Genomic DNA, 19,936 nt, shown 5'->3' with positions numbered 1-19,936 from the left:
GAAACTGGTGTGATGAAGGTTGTTCCAACTGTGAAATAAATGAGAAACCATATTCTCAGGGATATTATAGCAGTAATAAAATGTCAGAATTTGACCGTATACAACAGACTTTTTTTTTTAAAAAAAAATTATCTATTATGTATACAGCATTCCTTCCATGTGTGCCCACAAGCCAGAAGGGGGCGCCAGGTTCATTATAGATGGCTATGAACCATCCATGTGGTTGCTGGGAATTGAACTCAGGACCTCTGGAAGAGCAGTCAGTGCCCTTAACCATTGAGCCATCTCTCCAGCCCCAACAGACATTTTTAAAGGGGAAATAAAATTTGATTTCTTCCTATAGAAACATGCTTAAATGTAACAACCATTATTATTTTACATTTAATGAACTTTAAAGTTTAAAACTATTATTTTACAGAAGTTATACAATTAATGGAAAAGATAAGGAGGCACATTGCTATCTTCTTTCTAACAACCATTATTGTTTTACATTTAATGAACTTTAAAGTTTAAAACTATTATTTTACAGAAGTTATACAATTAATGGAAAAGATAAGAAGGCACATTGCTATCTTCTTTCTAAGTTTTTATGAAGTGCTTACCTTTCAAAGTAAAAGCAATCAATAAATAATTCAAATGTGCCATAGTTTACTGCTAGTGACCTTAACATATTCAGAAGATGTGAAGAGGTTCCTGGCCCCCTGCCTTGCAGGAAGTATTAACATCCTGGTAACAGTCCACAAGCTTTAATTTATTTTTCTTATGCAAATGTGATTAGTCTCTACTTTTCTAGAGCATTCAAATGCTGAACTCTCTGGGATTTGAACGTGCTGTTTGCAAATGCACTACACTAAGGAAAAATGGAGAGGCAAATCTGTTGAAATGAGATATTAATTTTCCCACTGTTGTTGATCTAACATATGCTCTATATCTTCTATAAATGTTACCTGCCCAGGAGCCATTTCTGGGCACATTATCTTTCTTTGAGTTTTTTGAATTACCCTAAGGTATAGAGCATAAACCTATACATTTACAAAAGATGAAGAATAGTATTGTTTTATTTAGTGTTATAAACCATAAATGAATATATCATAGATGTTTAAAGTTCACTGATGTATATTGGAGGAAAACAATATGTAATGCAAAATTTTGAATTATGATTTTTTTTAAAACTAACAGTTGTTATGGCTAAATTGTTTATAAGAAGGAATAAAATGAAAGAAATTTTTGTAATAAGAAAAAAAGACTTGACAGAGAACAATAAAGGCCAACAGTGAAAAACAATAATATATCTGCGTTGATGAGCACCTGGAAACACAAAAAATGCTATGCTGACAGAGAGGAGATGGTTTCTCTTAAGTATCATTTTGGATCAGTTACTCATGAGAATAAAATATCAATAAGTAAAAAGAAGCTGAGGACAAAAAAATACATATAACGTGTACATAACTCTGCTATGGTGGCAACCTCTTCTCTTGTCTCCTTCCAAAACCACTAACAGCTTACTCCATATTTCATTATGAAAAACACATTCAAAACCTTCTCTGTGATAGCAACCCCGTTAAAAACCCATGACCACCACGACTCTTCTCCATTTTATACAGATCAACTGGTACTAAAGAGTTTTCCTTTAATGCCTCAGTACTAAACTCTGTAGCCTAGTCTGTCAGGGTCCATAAACCCTTTGAGTCCCTATGGAATTTCTCAGATCAGTTTGTTGCTTTAATTCTTTTGAAGAACTGACTTTATGTTTTCTCACTGGGGAGAGGATTGGATGACATCAATGTAACTTTGTTTAAAAAAAATTCTCAGTTAATTTAGGCATAATAAACTGAACAAATTATACGCTACCACCTCTGGGAACACCACAAATAATTAGGAAAACCATAAATTTCCCCCCTCTGGAGCAAAATGAAGAGTAAGTTCAGAGAAGGAAATCAGAACCTCTGTAAGTGGAGAGAAGGAATTTCCACAGGTCTTATGGTAACCTGAGTTCATAGTCTTCATTGAGTATTAGACCCTACTGCTTCTTTCACTGTCTGTGAGAACTGTGGCTCCCTGGAATATCACAGAAGGTAAATATCTGCTTTGATAATTGTTATCACCTGCACGAGTATTTATTTGTCGGAGAAATTAAATTCTATGAATTGAACACATGTTGTACACTCTACAAGAGGTGAATAGGAGACTTAGAAATTGCAAGTTGAAAAAAAAAATTAAAACCTAAAAAATATCAATGATCTCACCAGTTCAAATTATTAAAATCAGATGTCCAGGTTAAAAAAAAAGATAACCCAGTTCCATTTGATTTTCAAAAAATAAACAAGTATAATTAGCATATTTTATGCAGTTTCTATAAATAATGCAAAATTTCAGTGTGAACCTATTAACCCGCACTTCTACATGGCGTCTTTTAAGGCATTTCATTGTATCTTATAATGCAAAAGTCATTTTGTTTTTGGATGGCACCTGCACGTCCACAGGCTCTCATCATTTGTTTTAATGTTCCACAAAAATGCTTACCATATGATTTTTTCTAATATCAGACAATGTAAAGATTTTTCTAATATCAGACAATGTAAAGATTAAGCAAATGGAAAAAATAAGTAGAGATTTTAAAAGAGTTAAAACTTTTCAGAAACATGTGAGCACAAATTAATTCCTAATTGTTATCCATATAAATATGGTTGAAAACTCAGAGTCTCCTCTTTATAACTTTTGTGCTCTGTGAGCCTATGCAGGTCTATTTTGCTTGTGTATCTTAGGACACTCAAAAGAAGCCAGAGATTCTCTTTGTAAAAAAAGAAAAGTAAAATAGTAATGGAACCTAGACATCTTCAAAAGGATATAGTAACTGACACTGAAAATGAAAATAGACTTAAGGAATGATCTGGAAGAATTGTTGGAACAAGTTAAACACACCAAAGTGAAAGAAAATTGCCATTCCAATCCTGAATTATTTTACTCATTCCAGCGCATCTCACAACACAGCAGGATCTGTGTCCTAATGAATTGGGAAACCTTGCTCAGCCTAGATAGAGGCAGGGAAGGCCTTGGTCCTTCCTCAACCGATGTGACAGCCTTTTTTGACTCCCTGTAAGTGGGAGGCCTAAGCCTCTTTGAGAAGCAGATGGGAGAAAGGGTGGGAAGAAGTTAGGGGGAGTGTGAGGAAGGCGAGGGAACTAGGATTGGTATGTAAAATCAGGCTCTTTAAAAATAAAAAGAAATAAAATTAAAGTTTTCAATTAGAAGTACGGTATTTGTTGTTAGTTGTAAGTAAAGACAGGTCTTTAAATAAGAGTAGGAATCAAGGGTGAAGCAGCAGACAGCTCCAACTAGGAAGAGGGCAAAGGTGGCCCAGCAATATACAGCTCCTCCCCCGGAGGCCTCATTATCAGAAAGGCAAATCCAACACCACTGAAGTCCATTGCTGTGATTACTGCTAACATCCTCAGATTAAATGGATTGCTAGTGTTCAAGATATTAACTTGGTGTCTTGGTGTTTCTACCTGATGCCTAGGCAATATATTTCTACTACTCTACTGTGCACGTTATATGAGAAGTTAAAAACCCAGTTTCTTCTGTCATTAAAGTTACAGTTACCTGTTTCCACATCTCACTGTGGCAACTCTGAGTGTGAAAGAAGCTACGTTCAAAACATTAGAATAAATTGATTTTTCTGTCACAAATTGGAACAGATTTGATATTCTTTTCTAGTTTTCCATTTAATGGTACTTATTACTAAAATATTAGAAATCATCTATTCTAAATATTCCAATGTAAAATTCTGTAATTAATTAGCTATTCATATGAAGCTTAATAAAGGCTAAAACAGTGTGAAAGTGACTCACCACAATTCCTGTCTTTATAGTGTTACATATTAATAAAGTATAAAAATAAAGTACTAATGATCCATATAACAGCATAAACAATATGTACTAGAAAGAAAACATTCACCTTTTGTGTGTCTTGAAGCCTGTACTATTTTCTTTTTAAGTTAGTAATTTTTGTCTTATTATGTGTTTGTTTTTGTTTGTTTTCTTTATATTTTATCTTTTGCTATTGTTATTTACATTACATGAAAGAAATAAAAAAAAGACGTTATACAACCACTGAAGAAATAAAGGTGAATATTTATTTAAAGTAGAAAAATTTGAAGTTCAGTTGCAGTAATAACACACTATAGTATACTATTTTTATTAATGAAATTTCAGATTCATGTTCATATACTAAAAAGGGAGTATTTCTAACTTCAATTCTTCACTGGAATATGACTTTAATGATATTTCTCGGTAATTTTTATGCTTACAAATGTTCCCAGTAATTATTTTTAAAAAAGTATCATCAACTCACTGACCATTTAATTTCTCCCCACAAATGTTTGTAGACATGGTTCATGATTTCAGCTAAACTACAGTGGACATAATTTAAAATGGAAAAGGAAAGGTATTTTAATTAACTTATTTTTTAGACCATAATATAATTACAACATCCCTTTTCTTTCCTCTTTTCAAGGCCTCCCATATAACCCTTTGCATGATCCATTAAATTCATGGCCTCTTTTTCAGTAATTGTTATTTCATAAATATATGCATATACATATATGTACATGATGGATATATATCCATATAAGTATGGATACACTCAATATATACATATATATATGACAATAATATATGTGTATACGTACTAAATATATGCTGTTCACTCCAAGTAATGTTACTTCTATTTATATTTTCAGGGCTGACCAATTGGTACTAGATAAACATATAGCTCTCTTTGCAATTTTGACATAGTTGTCCCTTTTTAAAAACAAACATTACAAAATCTACATAGGATCTTAAATGTTCAAACACAAAACTGAACTGAAATGTCATTATTTTTATGTTGTTTCCATCCTTATATGTAAGCTTGCCTAAACACCATGGGAAATATCATAGATAAAAGATAGACTATCAGAGAAAAAATGTGGTCTTCTAGTAAAATATAAAATATAGCCAATATTTCCATATAAGAATTTATTGATGGGATTGACAGTACTGAGAAAATAATAAAATCATTTTTCTCTCAGACAATAGAAGACAAATTTTATCTTGTCTTTAACAAATCTAGTAAGAAGATAAATGATAATGTTGAGTGAATCCCACAGGGACATCTCTTTTAAAAGGTAGAACTTCCAATCTTTATTTAACATTTAGAATCAGTTGTAAAAATCATTTTTCTATGAGTCATTAAATGCTACTTTTTGTCTTGTCTTTGGATTTGCTTGGGTGAGTTTATGCAAAAGTTGATGACACTTGTGTATCTTCTCAGAAGGTTGAAATGAGTCCCGGGAACTCAACAGTGCCAGCTGAATTCATTCTGACAGGAATCACACACAGGCCAGATCTGCAGCTTCCACTTTTGGGTGTCTTCCTAGTCATCTACGCAGTCGCCTTGATAGGCAACCTGAGCATGATCATTCTGACCAAATTGGATCCTCGCCTTCACACACCTATGTATTATTTTATCAGACACCTGGCTTTCATTGATCTTGGCAACTGTACTGTCATTTACCCAAAGATGATGGTGAATTTTGTATTGGATCAAAATGTCATTTCTTACTATGCCTGTGCCATACAGATGGCTTTCTACATCGCTTTTATTATCAGTGAACTTTTTATCTTATCTGCAATGGCCTATGACCGCTATGTGGCCATCTGCAACCCTTTGCTCTACAGTGCCATCATGTCTCAGAGACGTTGTCATGTGCTGGTGGGCATTCCATATCTCTACAGTATCTTCCAGGCTGTGTTAATAACTAGTAAGATTTTTACATTGACTTTCTGTGGATCTAATGTCATTAGCCATTTTTACTGTGACAACGTTCCCATGTTACTTTTGCTGTGTTCAAATGCACGGGATATAGAATTGGTGATCATATTATTTTCGGCACTTAATTTGATCTCCTCCCTCTTCGTAGTCTTAGCATCTTACCTTCTGATTCTGTTAGCCATCTACGGAATGCATTCTGCAGAAGGCAGGAAAAAGGCCTTCTCCACTTGCGGGTCTCATCTGACAGTGGTGGTGGTATTTTATGGGACTCTACTCTTCATGTACTTACAGCCCAAATCCACACACTCATTTGAAACTGATAAAATAACGTCTGTGTTTTACACTTTAGTGATTCCCATGCTGAATCCCTTGATCTACAGCTTTAGAAACAAAGAAGTGAAAAATGCTTTTCTAAGAGTCTTTACGGACCAATGTAAACTTTGTACTTAATATAAAATGCAGAATGCTAATACAAAATTTGATAAAGAAAGTATATTTCAATACTAGTATCTATATTGGCAATTCCTTTTGATTAACAAAATGAAAAACTCACAATAATAAACAATATTATAGTGCATTCCATGTAGTCACATAAAATATTTCTTAGCTACAGAGCTCCATTAAATGTCACTTTCCTTACAACATCTTTAACTTTTGATTCAATGTTTTAGCATTCCCACTGAACTAATATTATAGAAATGGGAACACATGTTTAAAAATATTCTTATAACACGTGTTTTGTTTTGTTTTAGGTTTGCATGGATTTCTTGTTTTTTTTTATGTGTTTGGACACTTGTCTAATTAACCTTGTTTTCATTTTGTGTTTTAAACCTAAAATTATGGCAAACAAAATTGATTCAGCATAGGCATGATGTATTTGAACACTATAAAGTTTAATATTTCTGATGTTCTATCCTACATAACTCATATAATTAGTTACAATATTATATAATTATTTGTAAAGCAATTCTAGATGACAGATAACAGTTATTATACATTGCTATTTATTTTCTGAATTCCATGAATTTTCAGTATTACTGGTCCTATTTTGTTAATAGAAGATTTCCAGAATCTGTGGTTACATTCTTAATTTTGTTTTTCTATGCTGAGTATTCAAAATACTTTCAGGAGAATTACAAGAGAATTATAACTTTAACAGTTTTCAGAAATAGTACACAAACATACACATACATACACACTGTTGAATCCCCATCCACACCCACTAGGGTTGGTGTTTTTAGTATTGTTTGTATTGCAATTTTTGGTTTTATTAGTGAATTTTGTGACACAAAGTCTATATTTTGTCTAGTGTGTGCTCAATAGGAATATTTGTGCATTTATTTTGAATATAAGTTAATAATTGGTCAGAAATTTTTCTAAGTTCCACTAACCATGAATTAACTCTGCTTTCCTGTGATGTATGTTTGTGGATCACACTATCAACCCTACTGAGGTCTGATATGTCCACCAAATTCATGTGCTTCCAATTAGGAACTATAGTGTTTTTAATGGGAATGATCTTATTAGCTAATATATTTCAAAGCTTAGTCCCCAGTTATTAGAACTATTTGGGAAGGATAAGGAGATGTGGCCTTATTGAAGATGTGTGACTAGGGGTCACTTTGAGGTTGCAAACCCTCAAGTGATTCCAAGTTAGCTTTCCTTGCCTATTGTACATCAAATGTGAGCTCTCTGCTACAGGTCTAGCACTGTGCCTGTCTGCCTATTGTCATGCACCCTACCACAAATAGTCATGGATTTTAAGTCCCCAATAAACTCTTTTTGCATAAGTATTTTTGGTTGTTTTATTTATTACAATAGAAAAGTAACTAAGACAATAGATAAAGTGATAATATAGGGGTGGGCCCTTAATTATTCAATTAAGTCCTGTAGGAAGAGCACTTTAGGAGTCGAGGTCCTGTGGTGGGTATTTTTTTACTGCCCAGAAAATATAGACAAATGCTCAGAGGCTGAAATTTCTGTTTAAGCCTTCACGTTCTGCTTTTCTGGGTATTCCAGTCAGCCCAACTAAGAAACTAGACTCAATGTTCTAAGCTCAAGAAAATCATGTTTTCAATGTTAAAACTGAACATTGAACATCCCCATTGTCTCAGTATGTGGGTGCACCCCTCGTGGTTCTGAGTTCCTTGCTCGTGCTCTCTCTCCTTCTGCTCCTGATTTGGACCTTGAGATTTCAGTCCGGTGCTCCAATGTGGGTCTCTGTCTCCTTTCATCGCCTGATGAAGGTTAATATTCAGGAGGATGCCTATGTGTTTTTCTTTGGCTTCACCTTCTTATTTAGCTTCTCTTGGGAACTCACCAAGACCAGCTGGCCTGGGTCTGAAAAAGCATGGGATAAAACCGGACTAGCTGAACATAGGAGACAATGAGGACTACTGAGAACTCAAGAACAATGGCAAAGGGTTTTTGATCCTATTGCAAATACTGGCTTTGTGGGAACCTAAGCCGTTTGGATGCTCACCTTACTAGACCTGGATGGAGGTGGGTGGTCCTTGGACTTCCCACAGGGCAGGGAACCCTGATTGCTTTTCGGGCTGATGAGGAAGGGCGACTTGATTGGGGGAGGGGAAGGGAAATGGGAGGCGTTGGCGGGGAGGAGGCAGAAATCTTTAATAAATAAATAAATAAATAAATAAATAATAAATAACAAAACTGAACATTGAAGCCACTCATATGTTGGTGGCAACCAACAGCTGTCCATTCAGATTTAAGGCTCACTCAACAAAAGGTAAATTAGTCTTGGTAATGGAAACATAACTTCTCAGGGTTAGTGCTGTCATGAACCTTACTAAAAATGTTCTATTGCTACTTTGCTACTGCATCTTAGCATCTCACTATATTCTAAATCTTAATATTTACAGGTAAGTGTATCTACTATCCTTTCTCAAAATAAAAAAAAATTCTTAAAGCCCCCTTTGAACAACTCCATAAGATTTCTCTTTAGTTATTGACCCAAATTTTTGTCGTAAAGACAGTTTATGATTATAAATGTTTGTCTAACAACAATATTTTCTAATTATTTTTTAAGAACTTAATATGATTGCACTGCATTTGTATTATTTTCTCACTCCTCCCTCTCCTGCAAATCCTGCCGCTGCCCTGACACCCTCTCAAATTCATGACTACTTCTTTAATTATTATTGTAACACATATTTGTACATGTGTGTATATATAATCTAAATAAAATTTGCATAGTGTTCTTTTCCTTTATCTCAGGCATAAAAGTATTTTCATTGAATTAGTTAAGTCAGATGATGACAAGTACCATAAAAACAACTTCTTCAAACTGGTAATAACTGACCTTCTATCTCAGCTGCTGGAAGTTCATTAGCTTGACACTACTACTGACAAGTGTCTGTCTTCAACCCATTGCATCTCTCATTAAATGTAAATCAGATAAATAACATTGCTATACATTTTACTATCCTTACAAGTTTGACAGGTGTTTTAAATAAGCAGTCCAGATTGTTGTTAAACTGTGTTAATATCATAAATTATCCCTGGTGCTTTAACTGGCATCTAGTAGCACATTCTCTTTGGAGTGATACCTTGATTAGCATATATATATACATATATATATTTGTGTGTGTGTGTGTGTGTGTGTGTGTGTGTGGAGGAAGGGCTTGATCTTGCCTCAAAGTGAAGTGTCAGGCTTTATTTACTCCACATGGGAAGTCTTACCCTTTCTAAGGAGTGGAGGTGTGGGGTAAAGAGTGGAATTTGAGGTGGGGAGGAGGGTGTGGAAACAGGCACAGCTATATAAAAGAAAAGGATTACATTTAAAAAAATCTTAATTAAAAAAGAAATAACTTAAAGTACTTAGCATAATTTTCTGTTTATTTTGTAGGAAGATGAATTTATAAACATTCTCAAGCTTCTAGTTTGGAAGTGGTTAACATTTTTAGTTTTATTTACCCAAGTTACTAGAATGATTACTGGGCTAAATTCTCTATTATTATCTGGAGATAGATTTTCAAGTTTCACAATTGTTTTATATATATATATATATATATATATATATATATATAGAGAGAGAGAGAGAGAGAGAGAATTTATGCTTGTTATATAACTATATATTGTTGTATATAATTTCAAATAAATATATACACAATATATATTATAGACCTGCATATATTATATTGTTATAATGAATCATTACACACTATTACACACGATTTCCCTTTGTTAATGGGGATCCCCTAGGAATTTAGTTATACTCAGAAATGCTCTGTGATTATTCAGAATATTGCTTGGTTTCTCCCAAGAGACAACCCCTCAAGGTGAGGAAAAATATAAGTTATGCTCGTTTTTTTTCCATGTGAGAAACGCATGAAAGGCAAGATAGAGGCTTCATCACAGGTAAGAAAGAGTATTGTCATGTGATATTATGTGTCACAAACACCTGCAGTGTTTGGGTAGCATTTATATCACCACCTAAATAATGGGGACACAGAAAACTGTCAACATTTATTATTCAATATTCAGGGATTCTTGCCTCCAAATGTAACTGAGGTACAAAAAGACTTTTCTTCTCTAAATTAATGTGAGCATTTTTTATATTTACTATACTTTTAAAGAACAAATTAAAATATGTTCCTTAAAATCATTATTCTGTTGATTATATAAATGTGTGTATTTACATGTTGATTTTAAACTGAAACAAGAACTGAGAGTAAGTTATGGATAACTCTATAGATATGAATGTCTAAATGGCACGGTGAAGTTTTTGGCAGCATTGATAGTTCACGTTGATTTCCCTACAAACACTTACTGAGTGTCTATGCTTTGGTGACACTAAAACTGTCAGGTTTTTGTTAGAAAACAAGGATCTTATGATTCTCAATCATTATTTAGATAGATAGTAGATATTTAAAAAGTCAGTCTCATGGCAAAATAGAAAATTCAAATGTTCTTTTGATGCTCAATGAAATCTGACAGACATAGATACAGTTTTCTTACAAAGTACTGATACAGAGCTAAATCATTAAAATAACCCAACTGATAGTGAAAACTGAAAAAGTAATCAGATTCTTCCCATAGAACTCCAAAGCAGGAGAAAGGAAGGCAATACTATCTTCAGACTTAACAAGAAAACAAATACACTCTCTCGCTCTCAGATCAGGAGGGGGAACAAATTGGAGAAAAAACTTGAGGTCCTTCTGAAGTAAGCATGGAGATGAAGAAAGGATAGCTAGAAAATAATGACAACGGATAAAAAAAAGAATAATTACTTATATGCATGAGCATTCCCAAATGAAATACATCATACATTGATTGATATGCTAACTTAAAAAACTTAATGAAGAAAAATGTGCAAATGATCAGAGTCTTACGAAAGTTGATTTACTTATATTTGCTACAAATAAATATAAAAGCTACAAGCTAACAGAATAAAGGCTCATGGTGCTTGAGTATTTTGATCTCAGAATGCTTCCTGGAATATATGTCTACACAATAGATTGGTCATACTAGAGACAGTAGTTTTATAAACTGAGAAGACATTTTTTAAAGAATTTAATGCAAATTACATTACTAATTATGCTAATTTATGTGTTTTACTTTTTGTCCATGTCTTATTTAGACATGACATTTACTATAATTTTCACCATAGGCATTTCTTTTATATCTCATTTAAAGCATTGGATCTCATTATTTTACTAACTTGATAATAGCTCTCATCCATTAATATGCATTCTACTTCAAGGTCTGTTTAATTTTTTTATCATTATTGTATTCACCTAAGTTCTATTTGATTAACTATAGGTTTTTCTTACCACACTAAAAAATAATGTGAAGAGATTCTTATTGTCTATAATAACAAAAGGATTTCAATCATTTCCAGAGGGTTTGTGCATCTTTTCTATAGTATATTTTATTTAAAGCTTCTGGGTGTTTTCCCAGAATAACATTTGAATGTATCATTACCCCTAAGGGCAGCATAAAGTCAGGTGTTTGCCACACAACACTAGGATGCATGAAGTAAGAGGTCTGTAAATGTCTGAGTGCAATTGGAGTATATAATGAGATCCTGGCTCATAGAAGAGGGGAAGGAGAACAATATAAAGCATATCTCCTTAAAAGTATCTTCTGTTTTATTTTCCTCACTTCATATAAATGATTAATAGGACAACATGGTTTATTGGCTCATTTATACATATTTTCAACTTCTGTTCAGTGTGTTGAAGTTTGACATGAACAAACAAGACATGTAAATTTTTTTCCATTGAAAAATTTCGTGACTGAAACAGTAATAATTTTTAGTTGAGGTAATCTTTATAATTCAATGAATCTCTATCCAAACTAGGCTTTCTATATAATTACAATTACACACCAAACATTAAAGAAGATAATCATTCTCTATATATTGAAAATAAACATTTTTGCTCTGTTTTCTTTTGGTTTAGATCTGAGTGTTTTTGACAAGATCCCCCTATGAGTCCCACACTTATCTCAAACATTCTATTTCTGTCACCTTCTAGTATTCTGAAGTCACAGGCATGCGTGTCGGCCCTACAAAACATTTGGCGTTATTATGAATTCTGTAAAACTGCCTTATATTTCCATGGTTGCCGTATCTACCATAAAGCTATCATAAATCGATCCATACATCTACTATCTATCTACTATATAACTATGGTCTATCTCTCTATATGTATATAGAATGTGTCATGTTTTAAAACATCAAAGAGATATTATGTGATATTATTGAGAAAAGGGATATTGGATATACTGAGATATATTGACGCTTTTTCTGTCTTCAATCCATTAACAACAAAAGAAGCTTGCTTTTGGATTACAAATATGAAATATATATATGCAGTCTATAAATGTTTGGGGAATGCAATCAAGCACAGTTAAAATACCCATCTTCTCCCTCCTTCCGCTCTTCATTGGGACCTTGGGAGCTCAGTCCAGTGCTCCAGTGTGGGTCTCTGTCTCTATCTCCATCCATCACCTGATGAAGGTTCTATGGTGATATGCAAGATATTCATCAATATGGCTATAGGATAGGGCCATTTCAGGTTCCCTATCCTCAGCTGCCCAAGGGACTAACTGGGGACATCACCATGGGCTCCTGGGAGCCACTCTAGGGTCAAGTCTCTTGCCAACCCTGAGGTGGCTCCCTTAACTAAGAATTGTGCTTCCGTGCTCCCCTATCCAACCTTCCTTTATCCCAATCCTCCTTTTTCCCCAAGTTCCCCCCATCCTCCCCTTCTCACTTTTCTCTCCCCATCAAGGAAGTCAGGACCACGAGGGGTGCACCCACCCACTGAGACAATGGGGCTGATCTATTGGGAGCTCACCAAGGCCAGCTGGACTGTGACTGAAAAATCATGGGATAAAACCGGACTCTCTGAACATGGCGAACAATGGCACGGGGTTTTGACCCTACTTCATGTTCTGGCTTTGTGGGAGCCTAGCCAGTTTGGATGTTCACCTTTCTAGACATGGACGGAGGGGGGCGGACCTTGGACTTTCCACAGGGCAGGAAACCCTAACTGCTCAATGGACTGGAGAGGGAGGGGGAGAGGAGTATGGGGGAGGGGGAGAAGGGTGGGAGGAGGGGGAGGGAAATGGGAGGCTGGGAGGAGGCAGATACTTTTTTTTCCTTTTCTAAATAAAAAAAAAAAACAATTAAAATACCCAGCCTATCTTTCCATCTCTAACTAATTCTATGACACATATTGTTATTTAAGAACAATGAGTTTATACTCACAAATCAAATTTTTTAAAATTTGAAATTATGTTAATTATATTAGTATTGTATATGAAATATCTGTAAGTTGATAGTACAGGGCAGCTATTGTTAACATTGGTGTTTCTACTCTGAGCAGGTTTTCTGATAAGCCAGAATGGGGAATCACAACCTTACAGTGGTGACAGAATTCATCCTGATGGGCATCACAGACCACGCTGAACTTCAGGCCCCATTGTTTGGGCTCTTCCTCATCTTCTATCTGATCTCACTGATGGGCAACCTGGGCATGATCATCCTCACCACAGTGGACCCAAGGCTACAAACACCCATGTACTTCTTTCTCAAACACCTGGCTATCACAGATCTGGGTTATTCTACATCTGTCGGACCCAAAATGTTAGTAAATTTTGTTGTGGATCAAAACACAATATCATTTAACCTTTGTGCTACACAGCTTGCTTTTTTTCTTGTGTTCATAGTTAGTGAGCTTTTTATTCTTTCTGCAATGTCCTATGACCGCTACGTGGCCATCTGTAAGCCTCTGCTCTACACTGTCATCATGTCACAAAGGGTATGTTGGGTACTAGTGGCCATTCCTTATCTCTATTGTTCATTTGTTTCTCTTCTAGTCACAATTAAGATTTTCACTTTGCCTTTCTGTGGCTACAATGTCATCAGTCATTTCTACTGTGACAGTCTTCCTTTGTTACCTCTGCTGTGCTCAGATACACATGAAGTTGAACTGATCATTCTAATTTTAGCAGCCTTTGATTTGATTTCTTCTCTTCTGGTTGTCCTTGTGTCCTACCTGCTAATCCTCATAACTATTCTGAGAATGAACTCTGCTGAGGGCAGGCAGAAGGCTTTCTCCACCTGTGGGTCACACCTGACAGTGGTCATCGTCTTCTATGGAACTTTGATATTTATGTATGTGCAGCCCAATTCTAGCCACTCCTTTGACACAGATAAAGTGGCTTCCATATTTTATACCATGGTCATTCCCATGTTGAATCCCTTGATCTACAGCTTGAGGAACAAAGACGTAAAATATGCCCTGCAAAGGACATTGAATAATTTGTGCAAATTATTTTCTTTTGGTTTTCATAAAATATAAATTTTCCTAATCAAATACATTCAGAAAACATTAAAAACATAATTGCTGCAATGTTAACTTGTAAATGTCTCATTTTATATTATTTTAGCTGTTATATTAGATTAATAATAAAATTGAAAGAATTAAATAAAACTTTTCCTCAATAAGTTGATTTTCTACAAAAGTGGAGAGAATACACACCAGAAACCTCTCCCCTAAACAAATGTACATGCACATGCATGCACACACACACATACATATATACACCAGCAATAAGGAGAGAGACATGATGATGCAACATGGGAGATAATGACAATTCAGAAAGAAAACGACTAAGTTCCTTGTGTGTTTATCATTTGTTGAATTAAAGCCCAAAGTAGCTGATCTCTTTGATCATTTTGTCCATGTAATTGCTTTATCTCAGACTTAACCTTTACTTCTTAATATAATAGTTTTTATTTATATTTCATAATTTTACCTCTGCTGGAGCAGCCTGAGCCAGAAACCTCTGCCAATTGCTTACATGAAATAAAATTCTTATTACATTGCGGAAATAATGACTAGTCTAAACACTATTACATGAGTTCTTTGTCAATACTTCCATTTCAACATATAATTCTGCTACCTGTAACTCAGTAAGTAATGTAAATATCATTACTGTCCCATGATCTTGTCTCACTCAACCAATTTTCTCTATCATCAAGGACCTATCATTTAAGATCAGTACTCTTAAGCCCTTCGTAAATGTCCTGAGGAGTAAGCTTGTATTCCTGTTATTGGCTTACTTCTTAACTATCTGTAAAGAATTAGATATTTATAAAATTATCTAGAGATATGATGACCCTAAGTATGTGTTTATATATTTCTGTAATAGGACTACATTGAGATTTTTTTTATCTTTTCAATATGTTTATATGTCTCAAAATTAACCAATATGAAAATACATTTTCAGTGATTCTCATTGGTTGCTCATATCAATGTATCATTTAGTCCATGAAAAGAAAATCAAATGATAGTATATATTTCATTTATTTTTCCTTTGATCTATACAAGTATATTTTGATGGCCTTAGACCCTCAAAGTTATAATGAGTCTGAAAAATAAGGATTTGCTTATGTTCTACATATTCATGTTCAAAACCATTCTCCAGATTTTACAATGAAAATATTGGTAATTTTTATATAAAAACATTTTGTTTTAATTTTGAGAACTTATTATCAGATTTTTATTTTTTTGGAAATATCATGCTCTGTTAGTTATTTAAGATAAAAAGAAGTGACCCAACAAATTAATTCAAAACTGAGTAAAAACATAAAGTACAGCAACAATAGCAGACATAATAAAAGGGATAGTGTAGGTGATGAAATACATTTCATTACTTCAGTGATTTTTAAAAATTTTTTCTGAGACAACAACCCATACTAAAACTCAGTTCAACATAAAACTCCCCATGTAATGCAAACTGGTGTAGAATCCTCCCACCTTTCAAGCACTATGACTTCAAGCTCCCCTGCCAATTATAATTTTTTAAAACAGTCTTAGGTTTGTTTCTTCATTTGCCTTCAGTACAAATAATGTTATAAGCTGAAGACATAGCACAACAGTTAAAAGCATTTGCTGATTGTGAATAGGGCCTGAGTTCAGTTTCCAGCACTTACACCAAAGAATCACAATGCTCTGAAACTAAAATTCCACGGCTTCTGGCCTTATGAGAAGCTGAATATATCTAGAGCTCAAAAATGCATGGAGTTACACACAGAGACACATAAAAATATTCTTTTAGAATTCCATATGTGTTCCATGAAAGTTTAGGGAGTCATTTCAATGCATATGTATATCAAATAGTCAAAGTACAATACCATTGTTTGAATGCTAAATATCATTGGCGCAGTTAAAAATCGTCTTTAAGGTAGTCAAACTACCAAGGATTTCCAGGCAACGTTATTGAATAGCATATTTCAGACAGACATGGAAATGTGTTAGCAGAAATTAGCATTAGTATTAAGTAGTTAAAAATGTACCAAAAAGGAGGAAAAGGAGGACAGAAACAGGAGGAGGAGAAGGAAAAGTAGGAGGGGAAGAGGGGGAAGAGAGAGAGATAGAAAGATATTTCTGTCTTTTCAGTCAGTATGGGCAAAAGTAGAATGAAAAAAATAATTTTCATAAAACCTGTGGATAATAATTTATTTGTATATTGAATTCCCCAAGCAGAAAATAAGCATTAAGGCCGGGCGGTGGTGGCGCACGCCTTTAATCCCAGCACTCGGGAGGCAGAGGCAGGCAGATCTCTGTGAGTTCGAGGCCAGCCTGGTCTATAAGAGCTAGTTCCAGGACAGGAACCAAAAGCTACGGAGAAACCCTGTCTCGAAAAATAAAAAAAAAAAAAAAAAAAAAAAAAAATAAGCATTATTTTTCAACAAAAAAGTGAGCTCAATCAGTGAGAAATTTTCTTCATAATATTTTCTGCTTGAACTTGAGTAGTTTTATATAAACTTCAGCCATCCAGGAAATTACTTAGCAATGAGAATCACAATAACACGTTTCTGGGAGTGCTGGTCTATACTGCATTCCAAGCACTTGGCAGCCTGTTGCAGCAGGACTTCAAACATTCTTAAAACAAATGTAGGTGACCTTTGAGGTCATAGTAAGACTGTTACCAGATGAAGGTTCTATGGTGACAACTAAGGTAGTCACCAATCTGATTGCAGGAGAAGACCAATCCATGCATGTTCTTCACTATTGCTAGGAGTCTTATTTGGGGTCCTCTGTATGGATTCCTAGGAGTTTCCCTTGTACCAGGTTTCACTCTAACCTCGTAATGACCCTCTATCAAGATACCGCTTTTAATTGCTTACCCTCTCCACTCTTCCCCCAACCTGACCTCTCGTTTATTTTTTAAAAGAAATATAATTCTACAGACCAGCAAAGCTAAAAATTTCCAATGAAACTTATATAATTAAAAATATACGGAGGTGCAAACAAATCAGTTTTTCTGAAAATCAACCATATATTAAATATGTTATAAAGATGTGTCATGATTCTCCAATATTTAAAATGGATATCTTATTATAAATAATATATTACACAGGAAGCTTTTCCATATCATGTCATGTTTATGCATAAAAATGGAATGTATTGTTCCTTTTATTTTTAGGTAGTGAAAGGGTAGTGCAATTAATCATTCTATCATTATAAGTGAAAGATGCTAATAAAGTTCATTTATGAATTTTAAAGTTTAATAATAATGTTTGTTTCATATATTCCACTAGACTAAGGCATGGAGTATTTTATTTTTATTATACCCAAAGAACAATTAATAGATGAACAAGACTCTCTGCCTCCCTCAGGAAATCATGTATAATTTGTTTACCCACCTGCATTTGAGCTTCAATACAGTGAATCTCTGGGGACTAGAAATGAAAAGTTATATAAATGAAAATACATTAAATCCATTCATTTACTAACTAAGAGGATCAAAACTGGATTGCTAAGCAGGGTCTTCACACAGGTAAGAAGGAACAGTGGGTTTTGAAATTTTTAAGAAGCATCCTAATAACTGAGCTATTACCAAAAACCTAAATATTAATTGTATTAATAACCACGGTAGACCTTTAATGCAGTCACTAATGCTCTGTGTTCATTATTCACAATGTTCATGTTAAAATGACTATCTTGCTCCTCAGTCATCCATTTAACCAGACCCTTTTCCTATCTGTTATCATCTGTCTCATATCTCCTAATACTCAGGATGCCCTTCCTGGAGAGGCAGAACAAGACAGCGTTTATGAGACTATATTCATATGTGCCATGAAGTATTTGAATCTTGACTTTACCACGTATATTTGAGTGACTGTTTATTAAGTATTGCAGCCGTCTGAGTCACAGTTTACTTGTGTCCTGCAGGAGTAGAGAAGACATAACTACTTACTTCCTAGTGTACTGTGAGGAACACATGAGTTCAGGTCAGCAAAGAGTTTAGGAGTATACTCAGCACACAATATTTTTCCTCTTTCTCATGGCACTTAAATTCTTTCCACTGGGCATCTTTTCATAGTTCCTCACAAGTGTGTAAGAACTGTCAGGGTATTCCATCAGGACCTTGTTTTCACAGAAGAGAGAATCATGGTTCAGAGATCAGTAGAAATGGTGATTCATCATGAAGAACAAAGAATTGGCAGAAAATGAGACTGTTAGGAGATCTGAAATGAGTCTTGAGAATTAGGTTTTGAACTTTAGTAAAAAAGCTAAGATATACTAAACTTTTATCCTTGGCTATAGATTTATGTAATATATTATAAACATAGTGTGTAATCTTATTGTTTCTTTAAACATATGCTTGACTTTATAAGAAGGAAATAAAGATTTACAAATACACACAAAAATATGAACACACACGTGTGTGTGGCTTTAAAACTTGAAATATTAAATGAAGAAATAAAATAAGAAATTTTGTACATAATGTAAAATCCTTGGCAACAGACTAAGTAATTATTAGTTCTTTTATCAAAATGATGACTTTATTGCTGGATATGAGGGCACACGCCTGTAATCCCAGCTCTCATTGGGTAGAAAAAATAGGGTCAGAAGCTACAGAAGACTTTCTTGATGTAGAGACATTAAGGGCACAAATTCCAGGTCACCCTGGGCTACATAGAAAGACCAAGTCTCAAAACACAGAACGATATCTTTTTCCTTGCTCTCATGTCTAGCCTTCTTCCATCCTAACTATCCCATTCCCTCAAGTTCTCCTCAGCCCTTCCCTCTTCCGTCACATGCCCCTTCTACCCTCCCCTCTTACCCCACCCCCTTGCTCCCAATTTTATCAGGCAATCTTGTCTGTTTCCAAGGTGGATCTATATATGTTTTTCTTTGGGCTCACCTTATTTCTTAGCTTCTCTGGGATCAGGAATCATATGTTCAATGTCCTTTGTTTATAGCTAGTATCCACTTATGAGTGAGAATATACCATATTCATCTTTTTGGGTCACTCAGGATAGTTTTTTCTAATTCCATCCATTTGCATGCAAAATTCAAGTGTCATTTTTTTTGTTTTTTTTTTTTAACACTGAGTAGTACTCTAATGTGTAAATGTGCCACATTTTCTTTATCCATTCTACATTTGAAGGACATCTAAGTTGTTTCCAGATTCTGGCAATTACAAATAATGCTGCTATGAACATAGTTGAACAAATGCTTTTGTAGTAGGATAGAGCATCTTTTGGGTATATGCCCAAGAGTGGTATTGCTACATCCTGAGGTAGGTTGATTCCCAATTTTCTGAGAAACCACCGTACTGATTTCCAAAGTGT

The 19,936-nt window shown here is 34.5% G+C and overlaps 2 protein-coding genes across 2 annotated transcripts; both read left to right on the top strand.

Moving 5' to 3' along the window:
• Positions 1-5,307: 5,307 nt before the first annotated feature.
• On the top strand, positions 5,308-6,264 carry LOC121466506 (olfactory receptor 8K5-like). The gene has a single exon (XM_041680242.1). It carries the CDS (start codon positions 5,323-5,325, stop codon positions 6,262-6,264), a length of 942 nt encoding a protein of 313 aa, XP_041536176.1. The 5' UTR covers positions 5,308-5,322.
• A 7,424-nt stretch (positions 6,265-13,688) lies between these two features.
• Positions 13,689-14,648, top strand: LOC121466461 (olfactory receptor 8K3-like). Its single transcript, XM_041680190.1, has one exon. The coding sequence runs from the start codon at positions 13,689-13,691 to the stop codon at positions 14,646-14,648; it is 960 nt and encodes a 319-aa protein (XP_041536124.1).
• The last annotated feature ends 5,288 nt before the right edge of the window (positions 14,649-19,936 follow it).

Source organism: Microtus oregoni, unplaced genomic scaffold (assembly GCF_018167655.1).
Source record: "Microtus oregoni isolate MIOR12 unplaced genomic scaffold, Mior012 000033F_ref0000390, whole genome shotgun sequence".
In the NCBI taxonomy this organism is placed as follows: Eukaryota; Metazoa; Chordata; class Mammalia; order Rodentia; family Cricetidae; genus Microtus; species Microtus oregoni.
Note: the sequence above shows the minus strand (reverse complement) of the source record. Positions and strands in the feature narration are given on the sequence as shown.

Excerpts from the sequence above, each read along its gene's own strand:
- LOC121466506 (XM_041680242.1), top strand. The coding sequence starts at position 5,323 with ATGAGTCCCGGGAACTCAACAGTGCCAGCTGAATTCATTCTGACAGGA.
- LOC121466461 (XM_041680190.1), top strand. The coding sequence starts at position 13,689 with ATGGGGAATCACAACCTTACAGTGGTGACAGAATTCATCCTGATGGGC.